The 19,190-nt window shown below is 45.3% G+C and overlaps 1 protein-coding gene across 1 annotated transcript in view; it reads left to right on the top strand.

The window, feature by feature from the left end:
- AVL9 (AVL9 cell migration associated) overlaps positions 1–19,190 on the top strand; it is a 207,990-nt gene that overhangs the window by 150,803 nt on the left and 37,997 nt on the right. Inside the window, exons 11-13 of the mRNA XM_029589795.1 lie at positions 2,755–2,889; positions 5,751–5,970; positions 16,985–17,102. Of these exons, the coding sequence (XP_029445655.1) occupies positions 2,755–2,889; positions 5,751–5,970; positions 16,985–17,102 (473 nt within the window). The remainder of the gene's footprint in view (positions 1–2,754; positions 2,890–5,750; positions 5,971–16,984; positions 17,103–19,190) is intronic.

Here is a 19,190-nt window from a genome sequence, read left to right as displayed (position 1 = left end):
GGAACAGGTTCCTACCTCCTTTGTCAAGAAGCAGCTCAAATTTGGGACTGGGCCCTAGCACACTCAATTCTTCTACGGGCCACCTATCTAGCGGGCATCCACAACACAGTAGCGGATCGCCTCAGCCGTCACTTCCAACCACACGAGTGGTCTCTAGACCCAGCGCTAGCAACCAAGATATTTCAACGCTGGGGTCAACCAACAATAGATCTCTTTGCGTCCCATCTGAATTACAAAGTGAACAATTACTGCTCACTCCTCTGGCAGCAGAACATCCTGCCAAAGGACGCCTTTGCTCGCCATTGGAATTCAGGCCTGTTATATGCGTATCCACCGATACCGCTCATAACCAAAACGCTAGTGAAACTACAACAGGACAAGGGGACCATGATACTCATAGCCCCATATTGGCCTCGACAAGTATGGTTCCCCACACTTCTAGATCTCTCAGTCAGGGATCCAATTCGCCTGGGAGTAGCTCCCAATCTCATAACTCAGGAACAGGGTCAGCTGCGCCATCCCAACCTTCAATCCCTGTCCCTGACAGCATGGATGTTGAAAGCTTGATCTTACAACCACTCAACTTTCCAACCACTATATCTCAAGTGCTGAAAGCATCACGTAAACCTTCCACTAGAAAGAATTATTCCTACAAATGGAAGCGGTTTACTTTGTGGTGCACTCAAAAAGCACTAGATCCTTTCACTTGCCCCACTACCTCACTACTAGATTACCTATACCATCTCTCAGACTCTGGTCTTAAGACTTCATCTGTAAGAGTACATTTGAGTGCAATCTCAGCTTATCATAACAAGCTGGGAGACACACCTATCTCTACACAGCCTCTCGTCAGTAAATTCATGAGAGGCCTAAATCACATTAAACCTCCAGTTCATTCCCCAAGCATACAATGGGACCTGAATGTAGTATTAACCAGACTTATGCGTTCTCCATTTGAGCCCATAGATACCTGTGACCTTAAATATCTTACTTGGAAAACTGTATTCCTCATAGCCATTACATTAGCTAGAAGGGTCAGTGAACTACAAGCTTTAGTCACATACGAACCTTTTACGAAGTTCCTACATGACAGGTGGTCCTCCGTACTCATCCAAAATTCCTTCCAAAAGTAGTCACGGAATTCCACCTCAATCAATCTATAGTTTTACCAACATTCTTTCCAAGGCCTCACTCTCACCAGGGTGAAAGAGCCTTATATACCTTGGACTGTAAGCGCACACTGTCTTTCTATTTAAACCGCACTACAGTCCAAAGGAAATCCAGTCAACTATTTATATCCTATGATCCAAACAAACCTGGTAAACCAGTGGGTAAACATACTTTGTCAAATTGGCTATCAGATTGCATACAATTTTGTTACGAAAAAGCAGGCCTTACTCTTCAAGGGCGAGTAAAAGCACATTCTGTCAGAGCGATGTCAACCTCAGTGGTGCACCTTCGCTCTGTACCTATTCTGGACATTTGTAAAGCAGCAACATGGAGTTCTCTTCATACTTTTGCAGCTCACTACTGTTTAGACAAAGAAGGAAGACAAGATTCAGCATATGGACAATCTGTCTTAAAGAACTTATTTCCAGTATAACCCCAACTCCTTCTACATCCAACCTGCTGTGATTTCGGCTGATTCATTTCAACAACGATACTTCACTGTTGCTGCACCTTAAAATGACTCAGCCTCTAGCTTGCTAATCACCCATATGTGAGGACTAGCATCCTGCTTGTCCTGGGATAAAGCAAAATTGCTTACCTTGTAATAGGTGTTATCCCAGGACAGCAGGATGTAGTCCTCACGAAACCCACCCGCCACCCTGTGGAGTTGGGTCCGATACGTTTTATTATTTTATTTTTGGCTAACGCTAATTGCTACAAAACAAGACTGAAGGGAGACCCCTGTGGCAGGGAATATCATGGCATGCTGGGCATGCTCAGTAGGCACTCTGGTGCCAGTCAAAAGTTTCATAGAAACTTTTAAAGAAGTTTTCCGTACATAGGGCTCCATTACTGATGTCACCCATATGTGAGGACTACATCCTGCTGTCCTGGGATAACACCTATTACAAGGTAAGCAATTTTGCTTTATATAAAAGAAGCTAGAATAGAGCTATGGGATATATGCCAACCACAGAGGTTTATGTAGCATTAATGACTCACTCCTTTGTGTAACTGGCATCTGATCATTGGGGCTATAGCTGCTTGAACACTGCTGTTATCCCTCTATTTTCTGTGAAGAACAGCACATAATTACTAATGTACAAAAAGTGGTGTCAGGGGGTAAGGTAATTTTTTTAAGTCAAAAGTAATGTGGTTCATTTATATACATAGAAGCAAAGGTTAGTAAACAAATTGTAGCTAATATCTGTTTGTTAGACTAATTTAATAATCCCATCTACAATTCATGCCATCCATTCCCCATTTTGCACAGACCTAATGAAGTAGTAAAACTTGAAACCTTGTCACAAAATGTACAATTTTCCCATGAAAAGGGTATTGCAACTTGTTTGTTGACTATTATTTCTATTTGAATGGGAGCTCTTATTTCTGGAAATCACAGTAAGATTCGATTGCACATTTTTTTTGGAAGTGGAAAAAAATGCTTATAGATTATTTGACTATAGCCCTGGCTGTCGATGATTAAAGCTCTTCTCAAATGGGATTATATATAGGATGAGGATATTGGTATTTTCTTCTGTTTTTTTCCTTTTTGATAATATTTATATGTTTTCTGTGTTTCAGGGATACCTCTGTTTGCCATACATGGCATTGCAGCAGCATCATCTTCTTTCCGATGTCAGCATCCGCGGTTTTGTTGCTGGGGCCACCAATATCCTGTTTCGTCAACAGAAGCACCTGAGTGACACAATTGTAGAGGTATAAACCTTTTTTCCCCCTTAACTTTTTTTGTTTCTTTCTCTGCAAACAAACAGCCACACAGATGGGTGATATCATCCAATGGCGCCAGCCTGGACACTCTGAGGTCCATATTCAAAAGCATGTAGCCATATAATTCAGAAGTTATCCAGCTAAATGAAGATTTGGGAACTTACCCTGCTAAATTCTAGCGGTTAATAAGTTAGCCAGCTAGAATCTAGCCAGATAAGTTAGATGCGTTTCAGGGGTATAGCTGGGAGGAGCTCAATTAGCCAGATAAGTTATGTGGTTAATTGTGATATTCAGTGTTACATAGAAATGAGGGTAGAAAAGGACCAAATGATCTGCCCAGCAAGCTTATGCTGTTAACTGCTACTGTTCCAGTATCTGCTGTACTGTGCAGGTTACCCCCGTGCTTATTAGTTTACTAGACCGTAAAAGTCAGGGTCCTCATATGTTGTTTGAATCCAAGGCATTTGTTACCCACCCGTCCTTAACCATTGTTATGAAATCAGAGCGCAATGTTGGAGTTGCATCAAAAGTATCAGGCTTAGTGATTAAGGGTAGTAAGTACCACATCAGCTAGTTACCCCCATTTTTATTTGTTCCCCGAACCATAAAAGTTGGGGCACTTGTTGGTTACTGTCTGAATCCAATTCCCCTTTTCTCACTCACTGCCATTGAAGCAGAAAGCAATGATGGAGTTGTTATTTGTTAAGGGTAGCAACTGCCACACCAGCAAGTCGCCCCCAGTTATCCCCATGCACTCTTTCTTTTATTTCTAACTTTTAGCCTTTAGGACTCCACAGTGTTTATCCCATGCCCCTTTGAATTCCTTGACTATTTTCATCTTCACCTATCCTGCTAAGTCTGCTCGATCCAAAGAGTGGGATAACTTTAAGATATCCAGCTATATTTAGTGGTGCAACTGCACTATTGAAATCACCTCCAAAGTTAGCCAGATAGGTTTATCTGGACAGTGAATGAGACTTCTGTATCTCTCTGTCAAAGCCCAGAAAGAAGTCAGAGCATGAGTGGAAGTTCCCATGTAAGTCTCCTCAGTCTTCTTTCTTTTGCTGTAGCAATGTTCTTTCTTTCTCAATAGCATGCAGAATTTTTTTTGTGCTTAGTTTTAGTTTATATTTGTGCCACTTCTTTTATTTTACATTGAATTTCCATTTTTAAAAAATACAAATTTAATTTTTCTTTTAGTTAGTGTTTGTCATGACAGAGAAACCACCATCTAAAATAGGTAGAAAATGCAGCCATAAAATGGCTACGGCAGATCTTCACAAGGATTGCCTTAGATGTCTGAATCCTGCTTGTGACATCCCTGAATGAGATGGAAAACCATTCTCTGTTCATCTACTGATATCTCGTTTTATGAAAGATGTATGGCATATCAAGCCCCCAGTATAAAAACCACCTGTTCCATGGGACCTAAGTGTGGTCCAAGTAATGAAGCCTCCCTTTGAGGCACTGAAGTCAACTTCTCTAAAGTACTTGACAAGAAAAATGGTGTACCTTGTTGCAGTGACTTCAGCTAGAAGAGTCAGTGAACTCCAAGCTCTCGTCCACTATCCTCCATATATGCAGTTCTTCCACAACTGGGCGGTTCTCCGTACTCACCTAAAATTCTGCCGAAAGTAGTATTAGCTTTCCATATCACTCAATCCATCATAATGTCTACCTTCTTTCCTAGACCCCATGTGCCTGAAGTGAAAAAGCCCTACATACGCTGTACTGCAAAAGAGCCATAGCATAATTCAAGAAACAAATGCAGCCGTATCGTAAAACCTTCCAACTGTTTGTCTTATACAACCCCAACAGTCTATATGCAGCAGTCCCAAACTTACTTTGTCTAACTGGAAAATTGAGTGCATTCACCACTTCTACACCTTAGTAGGATTGCAAGTCACAGACTATTTAAACTCAAGTGAGACTATGGCTGCTTCTGTTGCATGTGTTCAAGAATTACCCATTGAGGATATCTGCAAAGTTGCAACTTGATCTTCTGTTTATACCTTTACATCCCATTACTGTCTTGCTAGCCTCTCAAAGACTGACAGTAAATTTGGACAAACAGTTCTGTGAAATATGTTCTCGTTGTAGTCTATGGTCCATGATGGGAGCCAGGTTGCTTACTTAGTAAATGCTCTGCTGCAACCCTCAGCTTGGGACTCCCCACATGTAATGGCTAATTCAGCATGCTTATCAATGGATAAAGCAAGTTTACTTACCCTAAATAGTGTTTTCCATAGATAACAAAATGAATTAGCCATGGAATACCTGCCCACCTCCCTGGAGAGCAGACTACACAGCTAGAATTAGCTTTGATATAGACTGAGGAGTCTCATGAGGAAATACCCACACAGAAACTCTCGCACATGCTTAGTAAAGTTCAAAGCCCTACTAGCTTGGAGAGACTAATCCATTCAATACTGCTGAATAATATCACTCATATGCATTGGCTAATTCATCCTTCTATCTAAGGAAAACACTATTTACGATAAGTAAACATGCTAAATAAAATGTATTTATACAAAAGAGATAAGAAACTTAGAAATATTTCAGAGTGATGACTACAACCAAGATGGGACAAATAAATATTCTGAGCAACTTTGCAGACTTTCATATTTACTGTTAACCACAGTAGCATAAAGTCTAGAACAACCCCACTGTTATCTAAAAGTCTTCAAAATGGCTGTGCAAAATGTAATTTTCTGAAAAACCTTCACAACTGCTAAAAGATTCTATGCTGAAATCCTAAAATTTACAATACAGCTTGTATGTTGGTTCAAGAAAGTGTATGTTGAAACTAATAAAATAGTCTGATATTGCTCTAAATTTTGTCCAAACAGGTTGAAGAAGCACGTGTCCAGATCCACGATCCAGAGCTCAGGAAAATTCTGAACCCTACAACTGCTGATCTGAGGTTCACAGACTACCTGGTGAAGCATGTGACAGAAAACAGGGATGATGTGTTCCTGGATGGGACTGGTTGGGAAGGAGGAGATGAGTGGATCAGGGCCCAGTTTGGGCTATACCTCCATGCTCTGCTTGCTGCTTCATTACAGCCAGGTAGCTGAATTCAAGTGGTCTGTTCGATGACAATTTGAAGAGAATGCAGGAGAGGAAGGAAATAAATGATGTGACAGGCAACTGTTTCTTTATCAGATTTGAAACTTGGTGAACATTTTTAGTCATTCTCCAATTTGCAGAGAGGTCTCATATAGTTGTGTGCATAAGTACAGGCACCCTTGGTCAAATTGAATGTTTCCTTGTCTCCCTAAGTGAACAGAAGCTGACACGAACTTTACATGGTTCAAAGTTAAACATGACAAATTTCTGCAATTTTTAATGCAAAATTTCTATTTTCTTATTTTTGTTGCAGGAAGTTTTGATTTTGAAAAGGGTTGGGCACCTATCTATTGTGTGAACAATGTCTATAGATCATGTGCCCAGTAGTAAAAAGGACTGGTAAAGAGATGGAGAGGTGATGAAACATTTTTCAGCTATATAAGAGAGAGAAGGAAAGTCCAAAATGGTATAGTGAAATTGAAAGGTGACAAGGAGCAATGTGTAGAGACAGAAGAAGAAATGATGGAAATATTAAACAAATACTTCAGTTCAATGTTTACTAATGAAGATCCTGGAGAAGGTCCATCACTGGTTGACAAGAATGTAGAAGGGAATGGGATAGACACAACTCCTTTTACAGAAGAGAATGAATGGGAAAAGCTAGGAAAACTGAAAGTGGACAAGGCCATGGGGCCAGATGAGGAACATTCTAGGATGCTATGAGATTCAGAGATGTCCTGGCGATTCGCTGAAAGATCTATTTAATAGATCCCCAGAAACGGGAATGGTGGTGCAAGATTGGAGAAGACTGGTTATGGTTCCACTTCATAAGAGTGGTAGCAGAGGAGGCTGGAAACTACAGACCGGTTAGCCTCACCTCGATGGTAAGAAAAATTAATGGAGACGCTGCTGAAAGAAAGGATACTAAACTAACTATTATCCGGTAAGTTGCTGGACCTGAGGCAGCATGGATTCACCAGCGGAAGGTCTTGTCAGACAAATCTGATTTGATTTTTTTTTTTGGTTGGGTGACTAGAGCAATGGTTCTCAACCTTTTTTCTAACAGGACGCACCTAAGAGATGACACTTACATGCATGACACACTGAACACATGACCATCATGGGACTAAATATAAACATATACTTTGCATCCACAGGAATCTCTCGCTTCCTAACAATGAGTGCACAGCAGAACTAAGACAGTTCCCTGTACAACCCACCATACAAAAAACATATTCTGATTCTGGTGTCATCTCTATAACAGCATCACAAACTCCCTCTACTACCAGGTGCATTGTAAAATAATACAAAACCTGAAAAAAAACAAAGCCCACTCTGTACGTGTCTATCAAACCTGCCATACCTCAGCAGCACTAACTCTAACAAATGAAACAGCATAGCCTTACCCATGAAAAGGCAGCATTCCCTGTACATACCAGGATCAGTCCAAACGGTGGGTTATGTCCCCCGTCCAGCAGATGGAGTCAGAACAAAAGTGCGGGGGGGAGGTCCTACATAACCTCACCTCCCTTGCCTCAATACTCAGTATCTTCTGACTCCAGCAGATGTGAGCAGGGGACTGGCAGTTCCCAGCACAGGAGCTTAGGCTTTCTAGGCCTCGTGTCTGTCATCTGAGGGATCAAGTAAAAAAAAACAAAACAGCAAAGTGCCTTTCTTAGGGCAGGAAGGGCTTGCTGACAGGTCTGCTCCCTTTTCCTGCCTTCCTTCCTTCTCTCCTTTCTTCTCTTTGCCTGCCGGTTTTGGGGTAAGTGTGTGTTTTTGGTTGCAGCTTATTTTTCTTATAGCTGGACTCAGGACCGCGCCGGATTGCTGGGGTGCACGCTAGTGGGGCTAGCCTCTCCCTCCCCTCCCCCCTCCTCACCGCTGCCGACCCGCGGCCCCGCGACATCCCATTCCCCAGGGCCGCCAGCCGCTGGGAGGTCCGTTTCCCCGGTGGCTCCCTTGGGTCAGTGGGGGGGGGGGGGTGATCCGCGAGCGCACGAGTTGGCCCTTTGGACGCCGAGTCTTTTCGCTGCGTCAGCCTGCTTCCTGCCCCCCTCCGGGGACCTACGATGCCGAGAGCGGCGGCCTGTTCTTCCTGTGGCCGGCAGGGGAGCTGGCTCTCGCAGGGGGGGGCGCTGCGCGAGCTGCCTGCCAGCAGAGGAAGACAGCTCTCCTCAGGGGGACGGTGCAGGCGCCCGCGGGGAGGACCGCGTGGCGCGGGAACGGCAGCCATTTTGTTTTCAGATGAGGAGGCCGGCATTTCGGAGGAGGACGCAGGGGACCCGATTTTGGCGACACCACCAGTTTTAGCTCCGTTTATGGAGCCGGAGCCAGGTCTTCATGTGAGGGAGACCCCGGCTGGTCCCCCCTCGGGGGTGCCCTCGTTTTCACCAGAGTTTGTGGTGTTGATGCACAGGGCTTTCTTGCAGAGCAGGAGCCACTCGCTGGATTGTTCTATGGGGCCCCTTCCCCCCCAAGCTGGCATGCATGGTTCCATCCCTGGGGGGGCTCCAGCCACAGGGCAGTGCCCAGCAGCCCGGGGAAATGCCAGATCCCTCCTGGGAACACCCTGTGCCTTTGTGTGGTCCAAACGCCCCTCTGGCGGGGGACCCTTCTTCGGATCCGCCCGGGGATGATCCCACCCTGGCGCCCAGGTGGAGGGTGACGACCCGAGGGTCCTTCACATTTTTCAGGCAGAGGAGCTGGATGACCTTATTCCCTATATTCTACAGGAGATGGATATCGATGCCCCTCCGGAGCCCATCGGACCAGATCCCAAGGTGAGAAAGGGGGATCCCCTTCTGGCGGGCCTTAGGCCTCTGGCTAAAGCTTTTCTGATGCATCCCACCTTTTTACAATTGATCTCCCGGGAGTGGGATGCGCCAGAGGCCACTCTCCGGGTCAGTAAAGCGATGGAGAAGCTCTATTCCCTCCCGGAGGAGTTCCTTGAACTGCTCAAGGTCCCGGCTGTGGATTCCGCCGTCTCGGCAGTCACGAAGCGTACCACTATCCCGGTCACGGGCAGCACGGCGCTGAAGGATCTACAGGACAGGAAGTTGGAGGTATATCTGAAGAGAGTCTTCGAGGTTTCGGCGCTCGGGATGCGGGCGGCCATCTGTAGTTCCTTGGCGCAGAGAGCGGGGCTTCGTTGTGTACAACAGCTCCTCACCTCGCAGAACCTGCTGACTGCAGAGGCTCAACAGGCGGATAGATTGGAGGCCGTAGTGGCCTATGGGGCGGACGCCCTATATGACCTCCTCCGGGTCCTGTCCCGTTCAATGGTGGCGGCAGTTTCGGCCCGTCGTCTTCTGTGGCTCCGAAACTGGTCGGCGGATGCCTTGTCTAAGACCCAGCTGGGGTCGCTGCCTTTTAAGGGCAAGTTTCTCTTCGGGGAAGATCTGGATCAAACCATCAAGTCCCTCAACGAGAATGCAGTTTATAGGCTCCTGGAGGATAGGCCTCGTTCCACAAGATCTTTCGGGTCCACCAGGAACCGGTACCGGAATCAGCGCCGATCTCGGACTACAAGGCAGCAGCAGCCACCCCGGGCGCCGTCGAATCGTTCGCATAACTGGAACCGGTCCTTTCGAGGGCGCAGGCCCAGCAAGGAGGGCCAGGGTCCGGGCACCTCCTCGAAATCGGCTCAATGATGCCAGGTCGACCCACGATCTGCCTCCTCGGGTAGGGGGCCGGATTGCTCTCTTCTATGAAGAGTGGGTCCGAATCACGTTGGATCAGTGGGTCCTGGATATTCTAAGACACGGTTACGTATTGGATTTTGTCCGCGTGCCCAGGGACAGGTTCCTGTTCTCCCCATGCGGGTCTCTTAAGCGAAGGGCCGTTCACCAGACCCTCTATCGCCTACTATCACTGGGGGCGATAGTGCCGGTTTCCGCCTCCGAACTGGGTCGAGGACATTATTCCACCTATTTCATGGTGCCCAAAAAGGAGGGTACTTTCTGCCCCATCCTGGATCTCAAGACAGTCAACCGGTTCCTTCGGGTCCCGTGTTTTCACATGGAAACCCTCCGCTCGGTACTAGCTGCGATCCATCCAGGGGAATTCCTCGCTTCTCTGGATCTCACGGATGCATACCTTCATATCCCGATCCATCGGGATTGTCAACGCTATCTTCGCTTCAAGATCCTGGGGCAACATTTTCAATTCCGCGCCCTTCCTTTTGGCTTGGCAACGGCCCCACGTGTCTTTACGAAGATCATGGTGGTAGTGGCGGCAGCACTACGCCGGGAAGAGATCCTGGTGCACCCTTTCCTGGACGACTGACTCATCCAGGCGAAATCCCTGACCCAGGGTCTTCAGGCGGTGGAACGGGAAGTACAACTGCTTCGGTCTCTGGGCTGGATTATCAACTTTGGCAAGAGCAACCTTACGCCATCCCAGTCTTTGAACTTTCTGGGCGCACGCTTCGACACAAAGGAGGGCAAGGTGTTCTTGCGGCCGGAGCGGGCGCAAGCGCTGCACGTGCAGATCCTTCGCTTCATGACGCTCCCGACCCCCACAGAGTGGGATTATCTACAGGTTCTGGGAACCATGGCTTCTACGATCGATCTGGTCCCGTGGGCCTTTGAGTACCTGCGTCCTCTCCAGAAGGCCTTGCTGTCCCAGTGGAAGCCGGTATCATGGGATTTCCAGGCAGTGCTCCCGATTCCGACGCCAGCTCACCTCAGTCTCTGATGGTAGCTGAATCCTCAACACTTGGCCCAGGGGGTGTCCCTGGAGGTTCTGGACTGGGTGGTAGTCACCACGGACGCCAGTCTGGCCGGCTGGGGAGCGGTCTGTGGGTCGAGCTCAATCCAGGGCCGTTGGACAGCGGATCAAGCACAGTGGCCCATTAACTGCTTGGAGACCAGAGCGGTTCGCTTAGCATTGAAGGGCTTCCTTCCTCTGGTTAGTCATCGGGTGGTCAGGATCCTCTCGGACAACGCAACCACGGTGTCATACATCAATTGCCAGGGAGGTACAAGGAGCCGGCACATCTCCTGGGAGGCAGACAAGCTGATGCAGTGGGCGGAGCTCCATTTACTCCGCCTGGCAGCCTCCCACATTGCAGGCGTGGCAACGTACAGGCGGACTTCCTCAGCCGTCAGTGCCTCGATCCCGGAGAGTGGGAACTCTCAGAGGAAGCAATGCGTCTGATCGTAAGACATTGGGGGACCACCCGCATGGATCTCATGGCCACGGCGGGCGATGCAAAGGCACATCGCTTCTTCAGCCACAGACGAGAGCATGGCGCGGAAGGGGTCAATGCTCTGGTTCTCCCGTGGCCCAGGCGGATCCTATTGTATGTCTTCCCTCCGTGGCCTCTGGTGGGAAAGGTGATTCGGCGGATAGAGAGTCATCAGGGCCCAGTAATTCTGGTGGCACCGGAGTGGCCCTGGCATCCGTGGTTCGCAGACCTTCTCAACCTGGCAGTGGAGGGGCCGATATGCCTCGGTCATCTCCCACGCCTTCTTCGTCAAGGTCCCATATTTTTCGAGGAGGCAGATCCCTTCTGTCTTGCGGCTTGGCTTTTGAGAGGCGTAAGCTGAGGCGCCGTGGCTATCCGGAGACGGTGATTTTGACTCTTTTGCGGGCGCATAAGACATCCACCTCAGTTACTTACGTGAGGGTGTGGAAGGTTTTTGAGACTTGGTGCGATTCACATTCCATTCATCCGTCGCATGCCTCGGTGGCTCAGATTCTCTCGTTCCTACAGGACGGTCTGGATTTGGGCCTCGCGTTTAACTCCATCAGGGTCCAGGTGGCGGCTTTGGGAGCTTTTCTTCACAACGGGAACGACTCGTTACTCTCATCCCATCCGGATATTCTGCGTTTCCTCAAGGGGGTAAAGCACTTGAAGCCACAGTCTAGGCCACTTTGTCCTTCTTGGAGTCTCAACCTGGTACTCCGAGTTCTCAGTGGCCCACCATTCGAGCCTCTTCGAACTACCACCCTCAAGGATCTCACCTTCAAGACTATTTTTCTGGTAGCAATCAGCTCGGCGCGCCGCGTTTCAGAATTGCAAGCATTGTTCTACCGGGAACCATACCTCCGCTTCACCGAGGAGGGGGTTTCCTTGCGCACGGTACCCTCTTTCCTATCTAAGGTAGTCTCTGCTTTTCACCTCAACCAGTCGGTTGAATTGCCTTCATTTTCCTTGCCGGACTCCAGAGATCTCCGCAAGCTAGTTGTCAAGCGATATTTGATGCAATATTTGACGGTCACCAATGAATTTCGGCTCTCAGATCATTTGTTTGTCCTCTGGTCGGGACCTAAGAAGGGTCGTATGGCCTCCAAGGCCACTATCGCCCGTTAGCTGAAGGGGGCGATCGCCTCCGCATATATCGTGCCGAACGGCACCCGCCACTGGGAGTGAAGGCGCACTCCATTCGTTCTCAAGCTACGTCCTGGGCGGAGAGTACGTCTGTGTCCTCACAGGAAATCTGGAGGGCGGCTACTTGGAAGTTGCTCCATACCTTTTCGAGACACTACCGCCTGGATGTGCGGGCTCCAGGCTTTGGTTCCTTCGGGGATAGCGTCATTCGAGCAGGGCTGTCTTCGGCCCACCCATAGTAGGGAAGCTTTGGTATATCCCACCATCTGGACTGATCCTAGTACGTACAGGGAAAAGAAAATTATTCCTTACCTGCTAATTTTCGTTCCTGTAGTACCATGGATCAGTCCAGACGTCCCTCCCTGTTCGCCATTGGGGGATTTGCCTGGGGTTCGCCTCTACTCGACTGTGATTTCTGATTCTTTCTATGAGCTCCCTGGGGATTCAGGGTCTGTTCTGTGTCTCACAGTTCTGTTTGCAAGTTCCCTTTGGGGGTTTTGTTTTTGCAGTTATGAATTTTTTCTAATGTTACATTGAGCATGGTTAGTTACTTGATCCCTCCGTCTCTTCTCTTCTTGGCTTTGCTAGTCTAGTTACTGAGGATTGAGGCAAGGGAGGTGAGGTTATGTAGGACCTCTCCCCCCCCCCACGAGCTTTTGTTCTGACTCCATCTGCTGGACGGGGGACATAACCCACCGTCTGGACTGATCCATGGTACTACAGGAACGAAAATTAGCAGGTAAGGAATAATTTTCTTGTTCACCACCAGTGTAATATCATATTGAAAAAATACAACAAATAAGACTGATACAAATCTCTACATGCTACATCTCAGTCACACACTTACAGAATACAGTCAGATCTAAATTCACCTAATATAGAAATAAAATACCACAAATTACAAATGCGGAAACAAAAACTGGACTGGAAACACCAAGACCTTCTGCATGCAGTGCAAAACTGGAGAAATAGAAATAGAAATATATTTCCTCTTACAGTAAGCAAAGTTCATAGATAGAAAAAATGCATATACTCAAAACTGACATATTATGGCTCTTGTACCCCGTCACTCCCCTCCATGCCCCCAACACCCCTCACTTCTCCCAACTACTCAATTGTCCCTTCACATGCTCATATCCCTGTCCAACAATTCCAACACCACCCCCTACCCCTGCATCCTCTTCCCTGTGTCGTCTCTGTCCCCTGCTCAACTTTCCCTGCCTTTCCCTCTCCCCTTCCCTACCGAGCATATCTCTGACCACTTCTTTCCCACACCTTCCTGCTCAGTATTCCCTGACCTCCCCTCTCCCCCAACCCAGCAGGCCCACCTCCATCTTTCTCCACTTCCATTTCTCCCTGCCCAGCAGTCCCCCAGCCCCTTCTTTCTCTACCTCTCCCTATCTTGTATAATATTTTGAACATGGATAAATCACATGGACAGTTGCACAAGTTGAGAAATGTCTTATATCATATTTTTGTCGAGCCACTGAGTTGTCACATTCCTTTGTTTAGATTGTAATGGCACAGATGGATCATTCCCGCATTTTTCCCAGCTTGGAGAGGAGTCTGCTGAGGGGGATATGATAGAGGTCTAACAAAATCATGAAAGGACTTGCGTGTAAATGTGAAAAGGTTATTTACTCTTTCAGATAATACAAGGACTAGGAGGTACTACATGAAGTTGGCAAGTAGCATATTTAAAACCAATTGACGAAAATTCTTTTTCACTCTTCGCACAATGAAGCTTTGGAATTTGTTTTCAGATGATGTGGTTAAGACAGCTAGTGTACCTGGTTTAAAGGTTTGGTTAAGTTCCTGGAGGAGAAGTCCATAAACTGCTATTAATCAATAGCCACTGCTTGTTGCCAACATTAGTACTTGCCAGGTGCTTGTGACTTGGACTGACCACTGTTAAGAGACAGGAAACTGGGCTTGATGGACCTTTGGCCTGACCCATTATGGCATATCTTATGTTCTTATAGTGTCATCACACAGGTTCCCAGTCTGATTGTAGAAAAGGTTTTCATCACAAAAGTTGACTGAAATATGCTAAACAAAACATTGATAAGCCTGAAATGTTTTGGAACAAAGTGGTTTGGACTGATGAAATGAAAATTGAATTGTTGGGCCATAACCATGCTGGTTACCAATATCATACTGAGTGAAATTCAAAACTTTGACATTGATGTTCAAGGTTCTAAGAGGAGATGGGCCTATCTACTTGAGTGAAAGGGTATCCATATACATGTCCCTCCAGACCACTAAGATCGTTGCTCAGATCCACAGTGTCGATTCAGTCATCAAACAAAAGAAATCTAAAGAAAATATACCTTCAACAAGTCCTTCATGAGAACAGTATCTGCTCTCTGGAGCTCCCTTGTCAATTACAAGATTTACGTTGATATTCAGTTTCTATTTGTTTGTTTGCTATTAAGTGTTGGCTATACCACAATAAACTCACTTTGAATGTTGAAAAGACAAAAATGCTGATTTTGAGTCACTTTCCTTTGATACACCCTCTACTTTTGTCTTCAAGGGTTATAAGATACCCATTGTACATCAAGTAAAATCATGGATGTAATCATTGATCACAACATATGTATGCATCCTTAGCTTAAGGCAGTGGTCATTGCTTTTTACAAATTAAGGTTGCTGTGTTGTCTAAAACCTTGTTTGCAGCTCAAGGACTTCTGTGTTCTTCAAGCACTGGTTTTTGCCAATTTTTGACCACTGCAACTCTTTCTGTTGGGGTTTACCAGCAAGTCCTCTTAGATTCTTCCAGGTTGTCTAGAATGCTGCTGTACGGATCCTTACTGCCACAAAGATCCATTACCATGGTGCTCTGTTAGTTACCCTGGCTCTCAATACAGTGGCAAATAGTTTAAAATCCTCACTTTGATACATAAGCTTCTTAACCACTCCGACACCCCATAGATTAATACTAATGTTAACTATTTGCACTCCTCCAAGGTCTCTTCAATCCACCAATCAGAGCTAGAACTACCCAGTATGCAATATGCACACCTGGGTGGGACCCACGACCAAGCTTTTTCAGTGCCTGGGCCTGTGCTCCGCAGCTCACTCCTGATCATTTTAGGACTATAAATGATGATTCAGCTTTTAAAATGTCATTGAAGACATATCTTTTTAGAGAGGTATTTGACTTTAGTGTCTAAATATCTGCAGTTAGTGGTTAATGCTGTTAACTGCCAAGGTCATGGGTCACATTTGTCTAATTTTTTTTTTGTCATATTGGCTTGTTTTTAATCTGTTTTATTATGTGTATTTATCTGTACCCTGTCCCGAATTTTGGAGGTTATTGGTTATACATTTTATTAAACTTAAACTTAAGAGCTCTTATAAATACATGTCTACTCCTAATTCAAGAAATAAATAAAAGCCTGGCTCGTCTTTCAAGCTTTTAATGCACAATCCAGAATCTAAAGATGCTGAACTGACTATGGAAACTGTCTGGAGTCATCTCAAATGCCTGAAATGTGCTGCTATAAACTGTGCTGTTATATATTTTTTCTGAATTTGTATCTCTGCTATATGGTTAGAGCTTAGTGTTGTAACTAAAGTTTGTCCCAAGGCATACCTATTTATTGCCAAGTTTTATTGTGATCTTTTGCTGCTGTTTTAAATTTGTTTACACCTTTCTTACTGTGAAGCTGCAGTTAACCTCTATTTGCTGCTGTTCAAATATGCTGTAAACTACTCCGAGTGAATTTTGTATTCGAAGAGGAGGATAATAAATTCAAGTAATACATTTGGAGAAAAAAGGGTGAAGCATTTGAAGAAAAGAATACCTTGCCAACCATTAAGCATGGGGATCTATTATCCTTTAGGGTTGTGCAACAGCCCATGGCGCAAGAAATATTGTGCAGGTGGAAGAAAGATAGAATGAATTCAACTAATTATCAACATAGTCTAGAAGCTAATATCTCACAGTCAGTGAAGAAACTGAAGGTGAAATGAGGTTGGAAATTTCAGCAAGACAACAATCCAAATCATACCTCAAAATAAATTCTGAAGTGCTTACAGGAAAAAAAAGGTGAAAGTTTTGGAATGGCCTTAACAGACCTCAGACTTGAAAATTAATAAAAATCTCTGTGGAGATTTTAAATATTCAGTGCATGCCAGGAAACCTAAGAATATTTCTGATCTAGAAGAGTTCTGCAAGGAAGAGTGCGTAAAAGAAATTCCAAAAGCAAAAATAGAAAGACTTTGCAGAAATAACAGCTTCCAAAACTTTCCTGTGGCCAAAGTACTGACTGAAAAGTTGTCCAAACCTTTGCACATCATATTTGCTTTTATTTTCAATCTGTTAAAATCAGCAAATAGTAATTTTTCATTAAGAATTGCAGAGATGTCTTGTTTAACTTTATACCATGTAAAAGTTGTCAGCTTCTGTTTACTTAGAGATTCATTGAAATAGTTTGACAAGTGGTGCCTAAACTTTTGTACACAACTGCATATACCATGTTAAAGGAAGGACATGGTGATGATCGTTGAAAAATGAAACCCATTAAAAATGTGAGCTGAACTGTTGATCTGGTACAGCTTGTTCAATGAGTAAGAAATGGAAAATCAAATTTCCATAATCTACATTTTCTTTCTGTATCCAGCTATACCACTCATCTTTCCTGTGATGTCACACCCTTTTTCTCCTTTCAGATAGTGAAAAGATAGTGGCAGATTATGGTTCTGCTTTTGTCGGAGCATGGAAGAATACTCACAACTACAGAGTGTGGAACAGTAACAAACACCCAGCTCTTTCAGAGGTACATCCAAGGTAAGGGGTCAAGTTGATCTTCTACTGAAAACTGTATAATCTTGAAAATATAAAAGTTGGAGGCTTATTTTGCAGGGCATGTGTTTTCAACCAACTGCAACCAAATTTGTGTAAGGGATCTTTACTTTTCCCTCTAAATACCAAGTAGATGCTTTCTGAAGTATTCATTTGAAACTAATGGGCATTGCCAACCCATTGATCTAGAGGCAGTACTTAGCCATTTAGGTGCTGCCACTGGGTCTGTAATACCCAACATTTTTTACCTTAGGTTGCAATGTTAGAATTAGCTAGCAGTTGGATGTATCTAGCAGGTGGCACATAAGTAATAACTAGAAGTCCTAGTGAACATGTAGGCACTTGCATAACCAGGCAGCAGGCTCCTTATGTCAACCAGATTAGACAGCAGGTTGGCAGAGGAATACTATGCCAAAAGGCTGTAGGTAACTAGGAAGCCAGATGTTCAGGCATCAGTCATGCTAGTATTGGTAAGCTATATAAATGATTACAAAGCTTTCTAGCTGGACTTAGGAAGGGTGCTGGTTGTGAACTAAACAGGAGATCTTGCATTCTTATCTACATAACATGGTGGAGTACAAAGGAGGAAGATGAAAAATACTGTCTTGGATAAAGTGTTTATGGCTGGCAACTGGGATATATCCTTGGCAACATGAATGACTGGACAGACTGAATGGGACATTTGTTCTTTCTGCCATCACTCCTATGTTAGTGTGTCTAGATCTGCCTCATGATGCATGTTCAACTCCAGTTCTTCTCTCCATGTCCCTCTATATTCTCCATCAACAGAGCTAACTTAGCCATTACACGTGGATGATGTCATCTGATGGTGCTGAACTGACTCTTCTTTCTTAGCTCCTAGAGCTTTTGCTCTACTGAGCATGTGCGGGAGTTCCCTTGCAAGCCCCTCAATCTTATTTCATCTGAGCATAAGCACAGACGTATACCCTCTCTCTATTTTTTCTTGATAGATATCTCTTAGTATTTTCATTCTGTTAAGGTTTTCAAATACATTGCCTCACTGTCTTGGCAGCCCCCCAGACACTTTTCAGTGCTATCTTAAAAGAACAAAAAATGTCTACACAGAAATGTCCTCCACAAAGAAGCCCACCACTAGTGGTTTCAAAGACCATGTATGTGATAGGAAGATGTCCATTACACATGGACACATCTGTTACCAGTGCCTAGGACTGAACTATGACCAGACTAATTGCTATCATTGTGGTCAGATGTCTTCACACACTCAGAAGTTCAAATCCTAGAAGATGAAGAAACTGCCTAAGTTTCTGAAGAGCCGCAGCCAGTCCTCCTTACAGAATGGAGCCTTGTCAAGTTACTCAGGTGCTGAGTTCAGCAGGAGTTCCTCTTCCTTCATGGGTGCAGCCTAGGGCCCCTCCATCTCCTCGTGGTCGAATAAATGAGAAAGCACTATTCTCAGGTATTAGAAAGACCTTCCTGAGACATGGCAACACTCAGAGCTGGCAGCACAACTGGCACTGAAGAAGCAGCAAGATTTGGCGCTGACAATGCAGCTGAAGCCATGGCACCACTGAAGCTCTCTCCCTCAACACCTTGTTCATCAGACCAAGCTTTCACATCATTTATACACTGAGCTGCGGTAATTCTGATGCGACTTCAATAAGTCTCCAGCTCCTTCCATATGCTACGGAAGGTTTTAGGGGCAGAAGGAGATAAATTTCACTTATCTCTGCTAATTTAAAGGGCAATGTCCCCATTGAGGCTACTGGAGCAAGACTTATGTTTGGACACACCAGATCCTTACTCCATGGTGCCCTTAATTTCTAACTGGCCCCAGCTCAAATTTTAAAAAGTACAGAGGATGTATAGGAACATTCCACCCAAGTCTTTGAAGAGGATGTTCCACATCCAATGCCCAGCCAGAGGGCATGTCAGCTGTTGGACCAAGCAGCAGTAGGGGCAGTTCTATAATGAGGCAAGCCTTACACTCAAGGTAAGATGGCTGCTTCAGATAACACATTTTTGGAGCAACAAAAAGTGCACCCTGAACGCTCCTCCAGCAGGCTCCTCACATTACCGCTAGACACAGACCTA

The sequence above is a fragment of the Rhinatrema bivittatum genome, chromosome 2, assembly GCF_901001135.1.
Source record: "Rhinatrema bivittatum chromosome 2, aRhiBiv1.1, whole genome shotgun sequence".
Taxonomy (NCBI): domain Eukaryota; kingdom Metazoa; phylum Chordata; class Amphibia; order Gymnophiona; family Rhinatrematidae; genus Rhinatrema; species Rhinatrema bivittatum.
Note: the sequence above shows the minus strand (reverse complement) of the source record. Positions and strands in the feature narration are given on the sequence as shown.